General features: G+C 45.9%; 1 protein-coding gene across 1 annotated transcript; it reads left to right on the plus strand.

The window, feature by feature from the left end:
• Positions 1–3793: 3793 nt before the first annotated feature.
• LOC128419814 (F-box only protein 44-like) lies at positions 3794–20425 on the plus strand. The gene is made up of 7 exons (XM_053400964.1): positions 3794–3914; positions 7520–7786; positions 11386–11563; positions 11784–11879; positions 15171–15291; positions 17074–17285; positions 19778–20425. Coding segments are annotated over exons 2-7 (849 nt in total). The 5' UTR covers positions 3794–3914; positions 7520–7545; the 3' UTR covers positions 19779–20425.
• Positions 20426–22162: the final 1737 nt, after the last annotated feature.

Below are 22162 nucleotides of genomic sequence, written 5' to 3' on the forward strand. Positions count from 1 at the left end.
GGAGACATGAGAAGAGCCTGCTGGATCAGGCCAATGTTGCATCTAGTCCAGCATCCTGTTCTCACAGATGCCTCCAAAAGAAGCCCACAAGCCAGAGAACCATCTGTGGTTTCCAATGTGATGGCCTGGGACCCGGGCTCGGACCTGGAACCAGAGGAGTCTCAGTCTGCACCGGATCCTTTGCCTCAGGCATTATCTGAAACAAGTCTGGGGCCTGATCCTGAAGGATCCCAGTCTGCACAGCTTCCCCTGCAACAAACACCAGCTGGGCTGAGTCAGGGGCCTGAGCCTGCCCTGGCTCCAGATGTGGGGATTACCTCGTTGTCATCACCTGGGCCATCACTTACAGCTGCTCCACTACCAGTTGGGTCAGGAGAGGCTGAGGCGGCCTCTGGGTCTAGTAACCCACCGACATCTCCCGAGCTGCAGAGACTAAGGTCTGAGAGAAGGAGAGACCTTCTCGCAGGAGGAGTGCTCACCTTTGGGCAAAACAGGGAGGTGAGTCACCAGGGGATCAGGACTGGCCGCTACCCCGACATAGATAAAAGGCTGTTAGACCCTGCCCCAGGTTGCGGGAGCAACATTGCTGTATGCCAGACCCTGCCTGAGATCCTGTACCTGTCCTTGCCTGGGTTCCTGTCTCGTGTCCTGCCTTGACCCTGTTGGACTGACTCCTAGTGGAACCTACAGATTCTGGACCGGACCTAGACCGCGGTTCTCGGGTTACCCCCGGGCCCAGCACATCCAGCAACTGACATTCAAAAGCATTGCTGCCTTTACCTGTGAAGGCAAAGCACAGCCATCCTGGCTAGCAGCCACGGATCTCCTCATCTTCTTCCATGAGTTTCCCTAGTCCTCTTTTAAAGCCATCCAAGTTATTATAGAATCGTAGAGCTGGAAGATGCTGGGGACACGATTGGCACTGAGGGTTAAATCACAGAGCCTAGGACTTGCTGATCAGAAGATCGCTGTTCAAATCCCCACGACAGGGTGAGCTCCCGTTGCTCGGTCCCAGCTCCTGCCAACCTAGCAGTTTGAAAGCACGTCAAATTGCAAGTAGATAAAATAGGTACCACTCTGGTGGGAAGGTAAACGGCGTTTCCGTGCGCTGCTCTGGTTCACCAAAAGTGGCTTAGTCATGCTGGCCACATGACCCGGAAGCTGTACGCCGGCTCCCTTGGCCAATAAAGCGAGATGAGCGCCGCAACCCCAGAGTCAGCCACGACTGGACCTAATGGTCAGGGGTCCCTTTACCTTTACCTAGAGCTGGAAGGGACCCCGAGGGTCATCTAGTTCAACCCCCTGCAAGGCAAGAATGAATCCCAGCGAAAGCATCCATGGCCATCCCAGCTCTGCTTAAAAACCTCCAAGGAGAATCCACAGCCTTCCACTGTTGGTGGCCATCACTGCTTCTTATTTTCTGATCATGGGGGAAGTTCCTTCTTTCCCTGCTCAGAGGAACTGTGGCCACTTGTGCTCTTGGAGACTGTTTCTGATGTGGGCGTTTTTACTGTACTGACTTATACTACTTATTTACAGCTTGCCCTCGGAAATGCAAGCTTGCTTACTTAGATGATGAGAATAACGTTTTTGTTGGTTCCCTCCTCCAAAAGTGCTTTATTATTATTTTTGCAAATTTATTTATTTGGTTTTTCGAATTAACATTTTACACTCGCATGTCCAACATACATCATAAAGACAAGATTCCAAAGAATCTCCTGGACTTCTCTCTTCCCCTTTGTGGGTTCTATCTTTAGTCTTTTCCTCCTGCATCTTTTACATGCATAGGCAAACTAAAGCCCAGGGGCCGGATCCGGCCCAATCACCTTCTAAATCCGGCCTGCGGACGGTCCAGGAATCAGCGTGCTTTTAGAATGTGACCTTTTATTTAAAATGCATCCCTGGGTTATTTGTGGGGCATAGGAATTATTTCATTCCCCCCCAGAAAAATATATAGTCCGGCCCCCCACAAGGTCTGAGGGACAGTGGACTGGCCCCCTGCTGAAAAAGTTTGCTGACCCCTGTTCTTTAATTATTATAATATGCAGAATTCATCATGCGAAAGGCTGGGCTGGATGAATCCCTAGCCGGAATTAAGATTGCCAGAAGAAATATCAACAACCTCAGATATGCAGATGACACAACCTTGATGGCAGAAAGTGAGGAGGAATTAAAGAACCTTTTAATGAGGGTGAAAGAGGAGAGCGCAAAATATGGTCCGAAGCTCAACATCAAAAAAACGAAGATCATGGCCACTGGTCCCATCACCTCCTGGCAAATAGAAGGGGAAGAAATGGAGGCAGTGAGAGATTTTACTTTCTTGGGCTCCATGATCACTGCAGATGGTGACAGCAGTCACGAAATTAAAAGACGCCTGCTTCTTGGGAGAAGGGCAATGACAGGCCTAGACAGCATCTTGAGAAGTAGAGACATCACCTTGCCAAAAAAGGTTCGTATAGTTAAAGCTATGGTTTTCCCAGTAGTGATGTATGGAAGTGAGAGCTGGACCATAAAGAAGGCTGATCGCTGAAGAATTGATGCTTTTGAATTATGGTGCTGGAGGAGACTCTTGAGAGTCCCATGGACTGCAAGAAGATCAAACCTCTCCATTCTGAAGGAAATCAGCCCTGAGTGCTCACTGGAAGGACAGATTGTGAAGCTGAGGCTCCAGTACTTTGGCCACCTCATGAGAAGAGAAGACTCCCTGGAAAAGACCCTGATGTTGGGAAAGATTGAGGGCACAAGGAGAAGGGGCGACAGAGGACGAGATGGTTGGACAGTGTTCTTGAAGCTACCAGCATGAGTTTGACCAAACTGCGGGAGGCAGTGGAAGACAGGAGTGCCTGGCGTGCTCTGGTCCATGGGGTCACGAAGAGTCGGACACGACTAAACAACAACAACAACGAAGATCTTTTACATCTCCATTATATCCAAAATTCACCATTAAACTACAAGTGTTATTCCAATCCAACTAACGATTTTAACTGTTTACAATGGTTTTTAAGAGAAACTATAAATTTTGCCCCTTCCTTATTTTTTTTTAAAGTTTTAATTAAACCCTCCCACGGATTTCCCCTAACACCCCCCCCCCGCCCTCCAGCTCATGGCACCTGGAAGCCCCACCTCACCTCCGGGGAAAAAAGAGTCGTCTCCGCCCGGTTCTGCGCCCAGGAGACAAGGAGGAAGTGAAACTGCTCTGATATCAGATAACACCATCCAATCTCCGCCTCGAGGAGGGGAATCCTGGCTCATTTGCATACGATGACACCCCTTCGACGTCAGCTGGCTCCTTCCAAAGGAACCCCGTCCCTCCCCTCCCGCTTTAATCGTTTAATAGCTTAAGGCGCCTCCAGATGCAAAGCTCAGAGGCGCGCGCAACGCTTCGGTTCCGAGCTGATTCTGGCCACCAGGGCTTCATTTAATCCGGGGCGGGGCGACAGGAGAGGCTCCTCATATTATGCAAATAAGACTTACTTGGGGATCGCTCCTTGGAGGTGTGCATGGATTTTTTGGAAGCTACAGTATTTATAATAATAGCGCTTTTTTTAAAAGCCAGGGCTCTCCATCGTGGCAGCGAAGGCTTTATAGGGTCCTTCTGCAACCGTGCTCCGGAAGTCAGCCTCCTTGAGCTCAGGCAGATAGACTTCCTTCCCAGGAAACTCAGGAAAAAGTGGACTTGGGAATTGCAGTTGCTCTTTGGAGAAGAGCCTGTGCCCTTGACCGGGGCGCGCTCAATCCGAGAAGCGCATCATCGTGCGCAAAGGCACGAATCCCCTGCTCGCCCGGCCTCCAAGGGGTGGTGCTCCCCGAGAGTTTCCTGCGCCCTCGCCCATGTTCACATTCGCTTTCTTTTTCCTGCAAGGCTGTTGAGTGTCTTGGGGTACCGCGTGGCTCTTGCGCATTTTCCAGCCCCGGTAAGCCTGTTGCTGTTTTTTGGAGGGAGGGGACGTTGTGGAGCCTGCGAGGTTCAGTTTGTATTGGAGGGGGGTCCGCCCTCTCCTGCCCTCCGGACCTGTTTGCGGTAGGAGAAGTGAAGGCATGGCCTCTGAGCATGTGCAGAGTGACCCCTCCTTCTTTTCTTCCCTCTAAGTATAAGTTCGTGTGTTTTTTTCCAAGGTTTCAGATACGTGTGAACTTGTGATGGGAGTCCCTCCCCTCGCTATGAAGTGTTGCCACGTGCATGGAGTAATTGCGTTTTGGGGTCCGTGGGGATGCTCAGAATTAAATTTATTGGCCTATCCAGAGGATCCCTGTTAGACCCATAGCCAGAGAAACGTGGGGGTACCAATATGTCAATACAGAACAGTGAAATGCAATAGTTAGTAATGGGCTACTCAGAATAGGCCCATTGAAATGAATGGGCCAAAGTTAGCTAGTTTCACTCATTTTAATGGGTCATCTCTGAAGGCAACTGATGTTGGATATAACCTGATAATAACCCTGCTTAAATTAACATTTTAACGGGGGATGGGGTTTTAACTTGGGTGGGTGCTGTTTTATTTGGGGAGTGGGGCTGATTTAAATGGTTTCTAAATGTAATATGCTAATTTTGGATTTAATTTCACTTCATTTAATTTCATTTCACTTTTAATTGGTATCCCACCTTTCTATAGCACTATACACAGGGTGGTTTGCAAGCAGAAGAAATAACAAAAGATTGTGCACTTTATAACAATATGATCCAATCCATTATTATGACATACAAAAGTTATGTCATAATAAAAACACATCTTTAAAATGAACAACTTATATCCAATAAAGCGTTCTTCAATAACCCATTGGGATATAGTAGTGCACAGTGAAATTAAATATCAGCAAATAAGAATTAAGCACAATTCACTCTTAATTACAATAAACAGTTTCCTTTTTTTTAATAAATTTTTTTATTGATTTTCCAACATATATTATAAGACATTACAAATAACAATACAAAAACAAACAAACATATAAACATGTATAATTTCATAACCTTTTTTCCCAATTTCGACGACTTCCCCATGCCTCCCTTTTCTGCATCCCTGTTTTAAACTTTTTCAGCAACCCCTGATCTAGATTACTTGTAATTCCCTTTCTTTAACCTTTTTCTCTTACCCAATCATTTATCGCTGCAAATCTGCTTTACCTTACCCATGACATTTTAACACTCAATAATTTTACAACAGTTCTTAAGATAAAGTTTAAATTTCTTCCAATCTTCTTCCACCGTCTCTTTCCCTTGTTCACGGATTCTGCCCGTCATCTCAGCCAGTCCCATATAGTCAATCACCTTTGTCTGCCATTCTTCCAGCGTGGGTAGTTCTTGTGTCTTCCAATACTTTGCTAGAAGAACTCTTGCTGCTGTTGTAGCATACATAAAAAACGTCCTATCTTTCTTTGACACCAATTGGCCTACCATGCCCAGGAGAAAAGCCTCTGGTTTCTTATGAAAGGTACACTTAAGCACCTTCTTAATTTCATTATAGATCATTTCCCAGAAGACCTTAATCCTTGGGCACGTCCACCAAAGGTGATAAAAAGTACCTTCAGTTTCATTACATCTCCAGCATTTATTATTGGGCAAATGATAGATTTTTGCAAGCTTGACTGGGGTCATGTACCACCTATAAATCATTTTCATAATGTTCTCTCTTAAGGCATTACATGCCGTAAACTTTATACCGGTGGTCCATAACTGTTCCCAGTCAGCAAACATAATGTCATGACCAATATCTTGTGCCCATTTAATCATAGCTGATTTAACCGTTTCATCCTGTGTATTCCATTTCAACAGCAAGTTGTACATTCTTGACAAGTTCTTAGTATTGGGTTCTAACAATTCTGTTTCTAATTTTGATCTTTCCACCTGAAAGCCAATTTTCCTGTCCTGTTTGAATACTTCATTTATCTAGTAATAGTGAAGCCAATCTCTTACTTTGGACTTCAATTTCTCGTAACTCTGTAGTTTCACCTTTCCCCCCTCTTGTTCTATAATTTCCCAATATTTTGGCCATTTGGATTCCATATTAAGTTTTTTCACTTCCTTTGCTTCCATTGGTGACAACCACCTGGGGGTTTTATTTTCCAACAAGTCTTTATACCGAATCCAGACATTATATAGTGCTTTCCTAACAATATGACTCTTGAAACCTTTATGAGTCTTTACCTTGTCATACCATATATATGCATGCCAACCAAACCTGTTATTGAACCCTTCCAAGTCCAAAATGTCTGTGTTCTCAAGAAGTAGCCAATCTTTCAGCCAGCAAAAAGCCGCTGATTCATAATACAGTTTTAAGTCCGGCAGGGCAAACCCCCCTCTTTCTTTTGCATCAGTTAATATCTTAAATTTTATTCTGGGCTTTTTGCCCTGCCAGACAAATCTAGATATATCTTTCTGCCACCTCTTGAAACAGTCCATTTTGTCCACAATCTGCAATGTTTGAAACAAAAACAACATTCTTGGCAAAACATTCATCTTAATAACAGCAGTTCGGCCTAACAAGGAAAGTCTCAAATTTGACCATATTTCTAAATCTTTCTTAATTTCAGTCCAACATTTCTCATAATTGTCTTTAAATAAATTCACATTCTTAGGTGTTAAATTAATCCCCAGGTATTTCACTTTATTTGCTACCACTAGTCCGGTTTCACTCTGAAACCTCTCTCTTTCCACAACTGTTAAATTTTTTTCCAGTACCTTCGTTTTTTGTTTATTCAGCTTAAAACCTGCTACTCGACCAAAAACTTGTATTAACTCCAAAACTCTTTTTGTACTAGTGTCTGGCTCTTGTAAAGTTAATACTAGATCATCTGCAAACGCTCTCAGTTTGTTACAATAAACAGTTTCTAAACTATAATCAATAAAAAAGTGCATAAAATAACACAATACAAATTGAGAAGCCAAGACACACAATTTATAAAAAATAAATAATTTTTTAATATCCCTGAACTCCTCTCTTCCCAGCTGCTTCTGCATGGTCTGCGAAAGGCTCCTCCTAGGTCTGGAGGGTGGGCCAGGGCAGGTAGAAAAAGCCATTGCCTGATGGCCAACACAAAATGCAGAATAAAGCTAAGAATGAAAGGGGGCAACAGATGCAGTGTTACCTCGGGTTAAGAACTTAATTCGTTCTGGAGGTCCGTTCTCAACCTGAAACTGTTCTTAACCTGAAGCACCACTTTAGCTAATGGGGCTGCCACACCACCGGAGCACGATTTCTGTTCTCATCCTGAAGCAAAGTTCTTAACCCGAGGTACTATTTCTGGGTTAGCAGAGTCTGTAACCTGAAGCGTCTGTAACCTGAGGTACCACTGTAGATGTGGATAGAGCACAGAATGTTTAACTGGCTCTTAGGGCAGAGAAAGAAACCCAGGGGGAAGAAGCAGGAAAGGAATGAAGCACGTGGCTACAACATTTTGTTGCAGCGTTCCTCTTTACAACTACGTATTTCCCACTGCTGTTCTCTCTCTCTCTCTCTCTCTCTCTCTCTCTCTCTCTCTCTCTCTCTCTCATTCTCGCCCTCTTGTGGTTCTTCCCTGGAAGCGGCCGAAAGACCACTCTGAAGAAAGATGCTGACTATCGGAGACTTGCCTGAACGTGTCCTGCTGGAGGTGCTGGCCCGGGTACCAGCGAGGAACCTACTTTGCAACTGCCGGCTGGTTTGCTCCCAGTGGCGACGCCTGGTGGACGACCCTGAGCTGTGGAAGATTAAGTTCCAGCGAAAGAGCGGACCCGAGACCCAAGAGTCGAAGGCTTTCTTCATTTACTCCCACAGGGAGAAGAACTTAATCAAGAATCCTTGCGGCAAAGGTGCATCCCTATTCAGCTGGGGAAGGAGCGGGTTATTGCTTGGTTTCTGTTATTTGTTTTTATTATGTATTTTGTATTCGGTACCTTGCATTTTTACATCCCCAAGATCTACAGATGAAGGGCAGTATACAAATTTAATAAATAAGGAAAGGGAAATGGTCACAGTCCGATAAATGATTTGCGTGACCCTTTTGGAAGGCGGGTGGCGCTGTGGTCTAAACCACTGAGCCTCTTGGGCTTGACGATCAGAAGGTCGGTGGTTCGAATCCCGACGGGGTGAGCTCCCGTTGCTCGGTCCCTGCTCCTGCCAACCTAGCAGTTCGAAAGCACGCCAAAAAGTGCAAGTAGATAAATAGGTACCGCTGCGGCGGGAAGGTAAATGGTGCTTCTGTACCTTGCTCTGGTCTCGGTGTTCCGTTGCGCCAGAAGCAGCTTAGTCATGCTGGCCACATGACCCGGAAAAACTGTCTGCAGACAAACGCCAGCTCCCTCGGCCTGTAAAGGGAGATGAGCGCCGCAGCCCCAGAGTTGTCTGCGACTGGACTTAACTGTCAGGGGTCCTTTACCTTTTTTGGAAGGCACTTTGCTGCGAATGATGGGGAACAAGGCCAAGCAATGCTGGGTTTTCGACATCGCGGTGCATCGCCAGCCAAACATCGTGGTTTGGCGATATACCACAATTTTGAAAAAAGCTGCATTGGCCCAGCTGGTGATGTGCCGGGTGAAAACACCACAGATCTCATTGTGGGAGCTGAGGCCTTTTCAGTCCAGTGCCTTGCAGGCTGGGGGCAATACAGCCTGCTGCTCAGCTGGAGGGGGGAAGGGCTCCTGCCCACAGCAGAGCCAGTTCTGAGGCCCTTGGCCTGGCTCTGCTGGGGGTGGGAGAACAACTGCCCCCGGTGGAGCCAGCCCAAACATCCCTGTCGCTCGTGCTGGAGCACAAGGACCCAAGCTGCCTCTACCTTTGCTGGCATTGGGGGCAGGCGAGCTATCTTGCCCCCTCGTCCCCCACTCCCGAAGACTAACCTAGCAGCAATAGCCAAGCACATGGAACCTGTCAGGCTCTGTGCGTTTGACTGCCTTCGCTTGTGCGGGTGCGCTGCCTCTTTCCTACGGTGGGGGTGTCGTTCACCCCAGGAGGAATGACACAGCCCACCCTCCCGGGCGCAAGGCGTTGGGTGTCTTCACCTTGTGGAGAGGGGCTGCTGGCGAGTGCTGGGCCTCCCAGCGGCATCAAAGAGCCCCCAAACCGCCTGGCTGCCTTCCACCAGGAGGGTGGGCTCCGTCTTCCTGAGAGGAAAGGCACAGCACCCCCTCCCAGAGGAAGGCAGCCAAGCGGGGTCTGGGTGCTCTCTTTTTTCCCCAAAAAAGTTTTTTATTAGTTTCCCAAATTTATAACAAACAAATAGAAAGAAAACATCAAAAAACAAACAAACAAACATTTATCCTAGCTATAATAATTCCACTTTTGTTAACATTGTTGGGTGACTTCCTCAAGTCCCCCTGGCTGAGTTTCCATATAAATCATTGTAGCAGTTCACATAAAATTTACTTGGTCGATTAACATCTTTCTTTCATTTCATTTTTTATTTTTATTACCATAGTATTCTACAACATCACTTATTTAAGTCCTAGGCCGATCTGATACTTGCAAGTAATTCTATTTAAGTTATCTTAACATATTTAGCTAAATAGTCTTTAAATTTCTTCCATTCCTCTTGGTACTCCCCCTCCTTCTGCTCGCGGATTCTACCAGTCAGGTCGGCCAGCTCCCAAATGTCCATCATCTTCATCTGCCATTCCTCCACTGTTGGTACTTCTTGTAATTTCCAATTTTTGGCCAACAAAATTCTAGCTGCAGTTGTGGCATACAAAAACAATCTGACATCTTTCTTGGGCAATTCCAAACCTGTTATTCCAAGTAGAAAGGCTTCTGGTTTCTTAATAAATGTATATTTCAACATTTTTTTCCAATTCATTATAAATCTTTTCCCACAAGTCTTTCACCTTGGGACAAGTCCACCACATATGGTAAAAGGTACCTTCTTTATCTTTACATTTCCAACATAGCTCTTGTGGTAAATCTTTGCTAGTTTTGCAGGGGTTAAGTACCATCTATACATCATTTTCATAACATTTTCCTTTAACAGGGGTCTGGGCTCTCTCAGCTGGGGAGGGGTTGCACTTTGACAGAGCCCCCATCCTGCCGCTGGCTCATGCGAGCCGCTGGTGGGGCGAGGGCTCTGTAAAACAGCTTGGCTCAGGCAAGGGCAGCAGCTCGCTCCTCAGCCAAGCAGTTTAAAGAAGCAGAGAAAGGAACTCCTCGCCAGTTCAGCTTGATTCTCCCTCTGCTGGGACAGAGTACGATGGCAGTTTCACCAGCCGTATATCTTCCTCCAGCTCCCAGCTAGTTTGTTTCTCCCTCTGGGTGCTGGAGGCAGAAGGACTCCAGAGCGGTGACGGTTTCACCAGCGATATACCGCTGAGTGAAGCCGTCTTCATGGTCTGCCCCCACATAACGGTCCTGGGCGATATATCGATATATTGCCCAGGCATAATGGGGAAAGGCTTCAGTGGCAGTCAGTCAGTGGACTAGAGGTACTAGGCTATTCCCCTAAATGTTCCTGGTATATTTGAGCATTAAAGTACCATATTAAACCCTGACACCACCTTTCCAAAGCCCAGGAAGCTTCTGCCTGACTTAGGGAGGGAGGCGAGATCCTTGAGAGCCAGTGTGGTGTAGTGGTTAAGAGTGGTAGACTCGTAATCTCGTGAACCGGGTTCGCGTCTCCACTCCTCCACATGCAGCTGCTGGGTGACCTTGGGCTAGTCACACTTCTCTGAAGTCTCTCAGCCTCACTCACCTCACAGAGTGTTTGTTGTGGGGGAGGAAGGGAAAGGAGAATGTTAGCCACTTTGAGACTCCTTCGGGTAGTGATAAAGTGGGATATCAAATCCAAATTCTTCTTCTTCTTTCTTCTTCTTTCTTCTTCTTCTTCTTCTTCTTCTTCTTCTTCTTCTTCTTCTTCTTCTTCCTCTTCTTCTTCCTCTTCTTCTTCTTCTTCTTCTTCTTCTTCTTGTGGGTGTGATGTCAGTAGGTAAAGGGACCCCTGACCATTAGGTCCAGTCGTGACCGACTCTGGGGTTGCGGCGCTCATCTTGCTTTATTGGCCGAGGGAGCCGGCGTACAGCTTCTGGGTCATGTGGCCAGCAGGACTAAGCCACTTCTGGCAAACCAGAGCAGCACACGGAAACACCGTTTACCTTCCCACCGGAGCGATACCTATTTATCTACTTGCACTTTGACGTGCTTTCAAACTGCTAGGTTGGCAGGAGCAGGGACCGAGGAGCAGGAGCTCACCCCGTCGCAGGGATTCGAACCGCCAACCTTCTGATCGGCAAGTCCTAGGCTCTGTGGTTTAACCCACAGCACCACCCGCGTCCTGTGATGTCAGTACATCATGCCTAAAACATCCCCCCTGTTGCCCTCACTGGCTCGCATGTTCCTCTCCTTTGTCTGGCTGCCGACTCCTCTGTTGCTTCCACTGACTCAAAAGCCTCCTCCTTCAATGTCTGTCATTTTGGTTTTGTTTCCGCAGAGGGCCTGGACTCCTGGGCGATGAGGGTCCCTTCCGAGGGCCACTGGAAAACCGAGGAGCTGTCCGAGGAGGATTTGGCAGCCCTCCCCATGGAAAGTTTCCTCCAGAGGAATTCCTACGCAAAAAAGAAAGACTCCTCCCCACAGTGGGTCAACAGATGCTTTGCTGCATGTGACGGGTGAGTGTCCGTGGACAGCTGTGAGTCCAAAATGACTCCCTGGCTGCAAATCTGGTCCCTCGGGAACACAGTTACCCCATTTGGGACCAGGGAACCCCACACATGTGTCCACCCCCTGTCCCCCAGAAACAGTACTTCTGTCTTGTCGGGATTCGATCTCAGGCCATCCATCCTCCAAACGCCTTCAAACATTCACGCAAGATGTTCCTTTGTGCTCCAGGCTCTGCAGCAAGGCTCAGCTCATCATCCTGAAGGACCTTGGGTACTGGGACGAGCTGATAGATGAAGCCAGACCTAACATCGCCGTGAATGAATGGTGGGTTCAGAGCATCCAGTCTTGGTTATTGGGGGGGGGGCTGCGTGGTCCAAAGGACAGAACAAAAATGTATGGAATATGCGGACATGGGGAAACTTAACGGAAGAATAAGAGATCAAGACAACAAAAGAATGGAAATGGCTATTTAATATTTACAGATAAATTGTAAACAGAACATTGGCAGGATTGTTGTAATAACCTGCAATTACATACAATTTGCTCATTTATTCATCTGTCTTAAATATATTTAAAATAGATCAATAAATGATTAAATTAAGTTAATTTGGATATACAGAAGATATTAAAAATGAACGTAAGGAACCGCAGGAAGAGGGGGAAGGAAGCCAAGTTTTGAAATGTTAAAATGATTGTAAAATCAGTAAAATGTAGAAACCTGAAAAGCAGGATCTGGTAGGATTCCAGACAGCTCCAAAGCTGGCAATGTGCTCCAACCCAACGCTCTTCAACCTTGGGTTTCCTAGTGTTACTGGACTACTACTGCCATCATCCCTCACCATTGGTGTGCTGGGGATGATGGGACTTGTAGTCCAACCACCTAAGGTTATAGAACACTGTTCATCCACTCTGAGCCTTCCTCCCCCCCAATAATTTTTTTGTTTTACATTTTATAATATTCATTTAAACAACCTTAAAATATCAATTCCTTCCCTCCTTCTCTTTCCATGGTTCATTTTGCATAACATAAATCCCTGCATATTTTAGATAAACTGAACCATTCAGTTTTCCATTATTGCATTCATCCAAACTTATTTGCGCTGTTGAATTTATCTTAATGCTGCCAATGTTTTTGAGTGCACACAATTCCCCCCCATATATTCAACAAACATTTTCCAATCTTCTTTAAGCATATGTTCTCTTATTCTATATGTTAAGTCCGCAAGCTGCGCAGTTTAAATTGCCACTCTTCTTTGGTTGGGACCTTGCTCGTTTTCCATTTGGGACCTAACAAAACACGGGCCGCCGCAGTAGTAGCATATATAAATAACCTTGTTTTGTTAGCACCCTGAGCCTTTTTGCAGCTTGCCTTGAATTTCCTGAGCAAGCTGTGCCTCACTGAGATAAGATCCTCCTTAAAGGGCCTGCAGGAAGACATGAATGGCACAGTCAGACATAGCGATGCTTCTGAATAACAACTGCTGGAAAGGCAGGAAGGGAGAGGGTTTTCGTACTCGGGTCCTGCTTTTAGGTTTCCCATAATGGGCATCTGGTTGGCCACTGTGAGAACAGGACGCTGGACTGGATGGTCCATTGGCTTGATCTAGCAGGCTCTTCTTATGTTTTATAGACACACCAAATAATATATTTGCATACAAACATAAGAAGAGCCCTCCTAGATCAGGCCAATGACCCGTCTAGTCCAGCCTCCTTGTGCAACTGGTATTCAAATGTGTCCCACCTCTTGAAAGTGGAGAGAGAACACAGATACCATGGCTGGTAGCTTCAAGAACCACCTCTCTCCATTTGAACCTAGCCAGACCCTGAGATCATCTTCCAAGGGCCTCCATCGTGTGCCGCCTCCTCAAGAGGCCCGGAGCGTGGCAACATGAGAACGGGGGGGGCCTCCTCTGTAGTGGCTCCCCATCTGTGGAATGCTCTCCCCAGGGAGGTTCGCCTAGCTCCTTCATTATACACCTTTAGGCGCCAGGCAAAAGCGTTCCTCTTTAATCAGGCCTTTGGCTGACTAACACCCGATGTCCTTTTAAAATGTAGTGGGTTGTTTTTGTTTATATTTTCATTATGTGTTTTGTGGTTTTATATTGCGATTTTATGTTGTAACCGCCCTGAGACCTTCGCGTATAGGGCATTATAGAAATATAATACAGTGGTACCTCGGGATGCGAACAGGATCCGTTTCAGAATCCCATTCGCGTCCTGAAGTGAATGCAGCCCACGTCTGCGCGGGTCGCGTTTCGCTGCTTCCGCACATGCACGTGATGTCATTTTTACTGTCTGCACATGTGCGTGCGGTGACACGCTCCGTTACTTCCGGGTCGCCGCGGAGCGCAACCCAAAAATACTTAACTTGAAGCACATTTATCCCGAGGTATGACTGTGATAATAATATAATAATAATGGCCATTGAAAGCCGTATTCATGCATGAAACTGATTGATGTATATAAGCGTACAGCCATTCGCCATTATTGGCTATATTACTACTAATTATTATTTATTAGAAGTAACTGTTTTAAAGTTGTACATTCAAGTACATGGGAATATTCAAATTCAAATTCAAATTCAAAATCCTTTATTAGGCATAGCACACCTCACATTAACAAACAAACATCATATACAGACTGTATAAAATACGGGCTCAGCGAACACAATTTATCCCAGTCCTATTCTTAACTCCAAGAAATAAATCGATGTACATAAATAATATAATACAACACAACAACATCACCTACCATTAAAAACCACTAAGTCTCTTTATCATGGCCCATTCTTTCTTCATGGACAGCACTTAAAAATTCAGCCGCTATTAAAGTAATTTTATCATCGCTGTCCGCCAGCAGGTCCTGAACAGTTGGTTGTGTAAAAATCTGTCTATTAAATTTTAGGGCCTCAAATAATTGTCTTCTGGCATAGCTGCCAAAATCACAGGAAAAGAATATATGCTCTAGAGTATCGGGTTCCTGTTTTCTGCATTTGCAGAGACGCTCTGATTCTGGGATAGCTAAGTATCTTCCTCTCACTACCGCCGAGGGAAACATGTTAAATCTGGCCAACATAAACAGCCTACACGATTCATGTTTCTTCAGATTTGTCATGTATCCCTTTTGGAAATCTCTACACAAAGGGAGATTTAGGTGGATAGGAGAGCAGGTGCTGTGCTTTGCAACCTCAAGCATGGCGAGAACACTTTTTTCTGTGAGGGTCTTCCTGATAATTTCCCATATATCTTTGGGATCAGAGATTTCAAAATCAGTTAGAGTGAGCCCTATCGAATACAGTTTTCTCCTACAAATCGATGATAGATTGTAGATTGCACTATCACTTAAAAGATCGTAAAGTATAGAATTAGGGGAAAGGGGTCTATAATGGAGGAAGATCCAATATTTCAAGGTCCTCAGCCATGCTCTTACTGATAAAGGCAGTAGTACATGGGAATAGATTTGTATCAAAAGGTCTAGGCTGCCTTGATTTTTTTATCTGGAGGTTATCGGTCGCGAGATATATACTCTTGGTTTGGTGTTGAGTGTTCAAATCATGCCTAGTTTGGTTTCTGCCCAAACTGATGTTTTTTCTCCCCCCCCCCCAACAAAACCCAGCTATTATTGTCCCCCTGGCAGCCGCTATCAACTTAGTGTGAAGCTGTTGGATGCAGACTTTCAGCTTCTCCACATCCTCCATACGGAAGGGCGCGGTTCGGAAGCTCCACGCTGGCGTCGGGTCTGTAAGCCCCAGTGGGAAATGCTTAGGGTGGGGAGCAGAAGCAAAGCCTGCAGTAGATGGGGGAAGGATTCATCGATCTGAGGGCCAGCATTCCCTTGTATGCAGGCTTCTGGGGGCCACATTCCAGTGATGGGCAGGAGCAGAGGTTGAAGTGGGCAAGCGGGTGCTTATTCATTTATTTTTATCTAAAGGAGTTTGTGGTCATCACAAAAGGAGGGAGCCAGTGTGGTGTTTTAGTTAGAGTGTCAAGACTATGACCTGGGAGACCAGGGTTCGAATCCCCACTTGGCCATGAAGCTTGAGCCCATTCAATGTCTTCTCTAAGCCTAACCTACCTCCCCGGGGATAAAATGAGGAGGCGAGAGTTATATACGGCATCTTGAGCTCCTTGGAGAAAACATGGTCTATAAAAGTAAGAAATGAATACTTTCTTTGGCTCCATGATCACTGCAGATGGTGACAGCAGTCACAAAATTAAGACGCCTGCTTCTTGGGAGAAAAGCAATGACAAACCTAGACAGCATCTTGAAAAGCAGAGACATCACCTTGCCAACAAAGGCCCGTATAGTTAAAGCTATGGTTTTCCCAGTAGTGATATATGGAAGTGAGAGCTGGACCATAAAGAAGGCTGATCGTTGAAGAATTGATGCTTTTGAATTATGGTGTTGGAGGAGACTCTTGAGAGTCCCATGGACTACAAGAAGATCAAACCTCTCCATTCTTAAGGAAATCAGCCCTGAGTGCTCACTGGAAGGACAGATTGTGAAGCTGAGGCTCCAATACTTTGGCCACCTCATGAGAAGAGAAGACTCCCTGGAAAAGACCCTGATGTTGGGAAAGATGGAGGGCACAAGGAGAAGGGGACGACAGAGGACGAGATGGTTGGACAGGGTTCTCGAAGCTACCAGCATGAGTCTGACCAAACTGCGGGAGGCAGTGGAAGACAGGAGTGCCTGGCGTGCTCTGGTCCATGGGGTCACGAAGAGTCGGAAACGACTAAACAACAACAAAATTAAAAAACCTGTATGTGATATACACAAAATTATCGATAAAGCAAGTTCAGAGAATCATAGTTGGAAAGGACCGTGGGGGTCATCTAGTCCAACCCCCCTGCAATGCAGGAATATTTTGCCCAACATGGGGCTTGAATCCACAACCCCAGGATTAAGAGCCCCGTGCTCTAACGACTGAGAAAGAAGATGAAAAAACCAAAATGTACAACATAGGAACAAAATCAGATTGTTGTTGTTGTTTAGTTGTTTAGTCGTGTCTGACTCTTTGTGATCCCATGGAGCAGAGCACTCCAGGCACTTCCATAAATCACTACTGGCGAAATCAGACAACATGCATGTTATAAAACAAAGTTGCACATTATTATATGCATGTCTTTGGATGTGCCTAAAAGAAAAAAGAGGTTAGCTGGGCACTGAAAGAAGGACAGCAAAGGCACCTGACAAACATCATGTGCAGGGAGTTCCAAAACATCAGTGCTGCCATGCTAAAAGAAGGAATCCAAGTGCACAGTGAACATTTGTGCATCCCTTGTAATCTGGCAGGACATATTGGTTGAGTGTGGGGGGGTCAGGGAGATCTCCCAGCCCCCTAAAAATACCTGCCAAGCAGGACTGGTAAGTGGAGTGTCCAGAGGGGAGATCCAGGGGCCAGGCTTGAGGGCCACATTCAGCCCAAAGACCCCTACCTTTGAGGGGGGTAGTTTTCCTCCTACCTCAGCATCCTTGCCCCGTATTCAGCATCTCTCTCTTTCTCTCCTCTCTTCAGATTTCGCAAGGGATTATCGAATGCCGGGTTGGACTCCGCTACATCCTCTTTGAACACCTGGCTGTAAACGGGAGCGGCCAGCCGCCCGAGAACAGCGTAAGAGTCACCAGGAGCAGCGTCACTCTTGGGCCATTTAATTGGGATGAAGACTTCATAGAGCCCTTTCCCAACTCAGATGACGAAGATGGCGCTAGTGGCAGCGGATGCAACTGGTGAGGACCCTCCCCCCGTCTTCTTGCAACCAATAAAGGGGAGGCTCTGTCAGCATCACCCCTGAGCCAGTGCCACCAACTGGACTCATCCACTTCAGCCCCGACTGGGCCAGTGAGCTGGGTAGCACTTCCAGAGACCACCTTCTGCACAGGAACAGGTCAAAGTGCTGTGGACTCACAGCTTAGAGTTGTGAGCACCGGATTCACTCCCACAAGAAGACAGTCGTTGACACAGCAGAGTATAGTAGAGCATAAACCACTCGGAGAGCAGCTCTGTAGAATATCTTTTTTATTCTATCTACAACTATAATATATAACTATATACAGAGCTAAATGAGGTCTAAAAGGAAAATGCTGAACTGCACTGAGTGTCTGCAGCTGCTCTTAGCAGCAACCTTATCTATACAGAGATCACACACAGTCTCTCTCTCTCTCTCTTTGATGTGAGGCTGGAGCGGAATAAGTAGTGAGCAGAAAACCGCCCCTCCTCTCTGGAGAATCAGCGGAGAACATCAGCAGATTCTTGGATATGGGAGGGGTGAAATCTCCTCAGGCTCTGCCTGTCATTGGCTCTCCATCTGTCTTTGGCCGTGGCACCACCTAGAGGTGGGCTCCCTACCTACTGCCCTACCAGTGCCAATGGGCACTGCCAGCCCCCACTGACTCTTAATTCTGCTACACTCTGCTGCATTCCTCTGACATCTGTTCTTATGTCCGACAACATTTGCATCACCGCCTCTTCAAAATTTGGTGTTTTGGAGTCTCTTCTGTCTTTCATTTTACTTTTGTCAGACTTATCTACACCATTAGCCATAACTATTCCATAGTATCAAGGTCAACTCACCCAGTCACAGTCAACAAGATTTTTAGTGCACAGGCAGCAGCAGACAGCTCAGCAGCTCCCCCCTTTCAAAGTCTTAATTTCTTTACTCTTCTTATTCTTTTTAAAAACCATCCAAAATCCATTTACACACTTATATCCAATTCAAGGAAGGTAAAAGAAACACTGTATACTATTTTAACAAGCTCAGGCAGCAGCAGTTACTTTGTAGTCCCCAAAGCGGAAAAAGAAAGTTGAATGTTTCCTCTCCCTTTGTGACACAATAATGGAGTCTAGCCTTCCCCCACCAGGAGTCTATTCCCCTGTCAAATCTATCTCTTGCAGGGTCTTTCAATTTAGTCAAATTCCCCCACCCTGCAGAAAGAGGGGTTTAGAATGTTTCCTTGGAAGTTTTGACAAGTCTTTTAAAGTTACATCTTCGGTCAGCGGTAACGTCTTTCATTTCTACTTCAGCGGAAAGGGATCGACCTCCGTAATTTAAATCCCTTCCAATCCAATTGACAGTCCGAATTTAAAACCTTTTTTTACTCACGATTGTCCAGTCTTTTAAAATTTGGTCAGAGAAATTGGTCGCTCATGATTGCCAGACTTTGGAGCTTCGCACGATGAAGAAAGCGAGTAGATTCCACAATACCCGCGTCTCCAACCCCGCTCGCTCTCGGGGCTCTTATTAGAGCTTACCGGGGAGCAGGGGAGTCGCAAGGGGTACCCGCCGGAACACCAGGTCCTCAGAACACTTGATCTGAGGTTTTTTCGGGGTTCCGCGACGCTCTTGCAGTCACCAAAGCGCAAGGACTCCTTCTTCCGAAAGAGCTCTCATCCACCATTAATCACGCAGCCAACCGGAAGTCTCAATCTGCAGTTTCATAAGAGTACAGCGGTACCTCGGGTTACATACGCTTCAGGTTACATACGCTTCAGGTTACACACTCCGCTAACCCAGAAATAGTGCTTCAGGTTAAGAACTTTGCTTCAGGATAAGAACAGAAATCTGGCTCCGGCAGCGCGGCAGCAGCAGAAGGCCCCCATTAGCTAAAGTGGTGCTTCAGGTTAAGAACAGTTTCAGGTTAAGTACGGACCTCCGGAACGAATTAAGTACTTAACCCAAGGTACCACTGTATATATTTAAAGTAGATAATTAAATGAATTTGGATATGCAGAAGATATTGAAAAATAAATTTAAGGCACCACAGAAAGAGGGGGAAGTCAAACTTTGAAATGTTAAATTGATTGTAAAACTAATGAAATGTATAAACTTGAAAAGTATAAATAAAAACTTTTTTAAAAAAAGATGCATCAGGGCTTCCTGATCTGTGTAGTCTGGCCAGTTAGGGAGAACAATGGAAGCTGACTTTTGAACGAAGATAATTTTGGGCAGCAAAGAGTCCTCTGTCTTTCTCTACTGTGACATGTAAATAAAGTATCTCTTCATGAGCTGGGTCTTTCTCTCATCCTGAATTAATAAAATAGGAATAGACACTGCAATCCTAACTGTGTCTACTCAAAAGTAAGCCCTATTGAATTCAGTGGGGTTTATTTTCAAGTAAGTGGGGTTAGGCTCGCAGCCTAATTTGTGTTTGGCATAGTAACTGGATACCAAACATTGTTCCCTGCCCCCGTGCTAAATCCATATCTCTGTCCTCCTTTGCAGATGAGCACTCCGGCACACCATTCAAGCTTCTAGTCCCTAACTTTGAGGTGATGAACTGTAGCCCTGAGACCAGATGCGGCCCTCCCACCTGGCCCTCGGGGTTCTCCTCTCACTGGCCCTGCTCTGCTTGCTTCCTTGAGTGCCTTTGCCTAGCAGAATGTGTCCCTGAGTTGTAATAAAGCCTTTAGCTTGCCTGGATGGAGAAACCTGCATATACGAACCTCTGGATTGTGCATGGTTTGGATGAAGCCTTCTGTTGCTCCACCCATGTTTTGCTTCAAGCCAAACCTACTGCTGGTTTGTGGCCCCTGGAAAGTTGTCCTGGAGGGAATGAGGACCCCTGCCTTTTCCCTAAACCGAAGCCCTGATTACTGCATTTCCCAATGCAATCCTCGCTGCAGACATCTTGATGCTGATTTCCTTCTCATAAACAAATGCATAGAACTCCGAGACTTCTCCCAAATCCTTTGCCAGATGAATTTGATGAATTCGTTTTTCTGCCATGGCTATATAGCACTGCCTACAATACTCTTTGAAGAGTAAACTGTGATAGTGGACATTGGACTTATGAAAAGAGAGAGGGGATAAAGAACTGTCTTACATGAAAAGAGTTAAAGCCTCAAATCCAAGCTCTTATGATAAGAGGGAGGGGGGAAGAAATTTGGTTGAGCACCACCCCGACATTTACTGTGACAAAACTTGGCAAATAAAGTCCATCTTTCAACAAATGTGTTTGCCTGTTCTTTACATTAATCACTTTTTAAAGACATCAGCTTAGAGGAAAATGCTACATTCTCTATCCCTCCTGTAACATTACAAGATCAAAGGAGCAATCGGTTTTTCCACTTCCAATGTGCTGCCATGGATATTTCAGCTACTAGAAGCAGATTTATATCTGGGATGCGTGTGGCGCTGTGGTCTAAACCACTGAGCCTCTTGAGCTTGCCACTCAAAGCCGCACGACAGGGTGAGCTCCCATTGCTCTGTCCCAGCTCCTGCCAACCTAGCAGTTTGAAAGCACACCAGTGCAAGTAGATAAATAGGTACCACTGCAGCGGAAAGGTAAATGGCATTTCCGTGCGATCTGGTTTCCATCACAGTGTTCTGTTGTGCGAGAAGTGGTTTAGTCCTGCTGGCCACACAACCCAGATGTAGACAAACGCCGACTCCCTCGGCCTGAAAGCGAGATAAGCGCCTCACCCCATAGTCACCTTTGACTGGACTTAACCATCCAGGGGTCCTTTACCTATATCTATATATCTACCTCCAAATACACACAATAGTTGAGTTGGAATGGGCCCAAAGGGTCATCTGGCCCAACCCTCTACAATGCAGGAATCTCATCTAGATCATACATGACAAATGTCCATCCAACCTCTGCTTAAAGACCTCCAATGAAGAAGAGTCCATTCCACTGCTTAACAGGTCTTAGGGTCAGAAAGTTGTTCTTGATACTTAGTCTGAATCCCCTTTCTCGTAACTTTAATCCACTGATTTGGGTCCTACCCTCTGGAGCACCAAAACAACAAGCTTGCTCCATTCCTTAGGACAGCCCTTTAGTTATTTGAAGATGGATCGGCTATTGCTACCATTTTGTCGGGATCAAGCCTTAGTCAGAGGAATTTGCCACTCTCCAGGCACTCTGCTTGAGTCCCTTGTTGACCTCCCTGTCTGCGACTCCCGGCGAGATCAGGCGAGATCTCAATCGGCGATCCTCCTCAACGTGAGAAGAACACACCACTCCTCCCCTCTCCCCTGCCATCCCAGGGAGGGGAAGGAGACAGACAGAAATGTATTTACATGCCTTTATTCCTGTCTTTCCAGCAGTACAGAGAAAACGTGTCTGCACTCTCTTAACATCAACAGCAGAGAGAGAGAAAACTCCTCCCATGTACTTCCAGTACAGGTCATGTGACACTCTGAGCTAACATCCGGTGCTCAGTACACTGAATAGACTGTCCTTTGTTCCCACGGTACAGTCCCAAAACATCAACATCCTGTTTGGCTTTCCAGCCATCTGGAGCACTCTGCTGCATTGCTCCTTTTTCGTAACAATTGTATCCCCTCTTAGTCTCCTCCAGGCTAAACAGACCCAGCTCCCTCAACCGTGTCTCACCTGTCTTAGTTTCCAGACCCTTAAACTGATACCTTTTATGACTTCTTCAAGGTAACCTCATAATACAATTTTCATTTTTTGTCATAGTGAAGTATCTGAGTTGTTACTTTTTTATTTAGTTTTTATGTTGGTTCTTTTGAAAAATTTGTTAAAGATATCTGCGTGCTTTGTATGTTATATATACTGCTTTAAACTTTTGTACAGCACCCTTTTGGAGGAAGTAACCAAGCAAAATAAATGCACCACAGAGGGTCGTGGAGCACCTTCCA

This window comes from Podarcis raffonei, chromosome 8, assembly GCF_027172205.1.
Source record: "Podarcis raffonei isolate rPodRaf1 chromosome 8, rPodRaf1.pri, whole genome shotgun sequence".
NCBI lineage: Eukaryota > Metazoa > Chordata > Lepidosauria > Squamata > Lacertidae > Podarcis > Podarcis raffonei.

What these genes read in the sequence shown, in the direction of transcription:
- LOC128419814 (XM_053400964.1), top strand. Translation starts at nt 7,546, where the DNA reads ATGCTGACTATCGGAGACTTGCCTGAACGTGTCCTGCTGGAGGTGCTG. An exon ending in CAAGAATCCTTGCGGCAAAG is followed by an intron (nt 7,787 to 11,385) that starts GTGCATCCCTAT and finishes TTGTTTCCGCAG; the next exon opens with AGGGCCTGGACTCCTGGGCG. An exon ending in AACATCGCCGTGAATGAATG is followed by an intron (nt 11,880 to 15,170) that starts GTGGGTTCAGAG and finishes AACAAAACCCAG; the next exon opens with CTATTATTGTCCCCCTGGCA.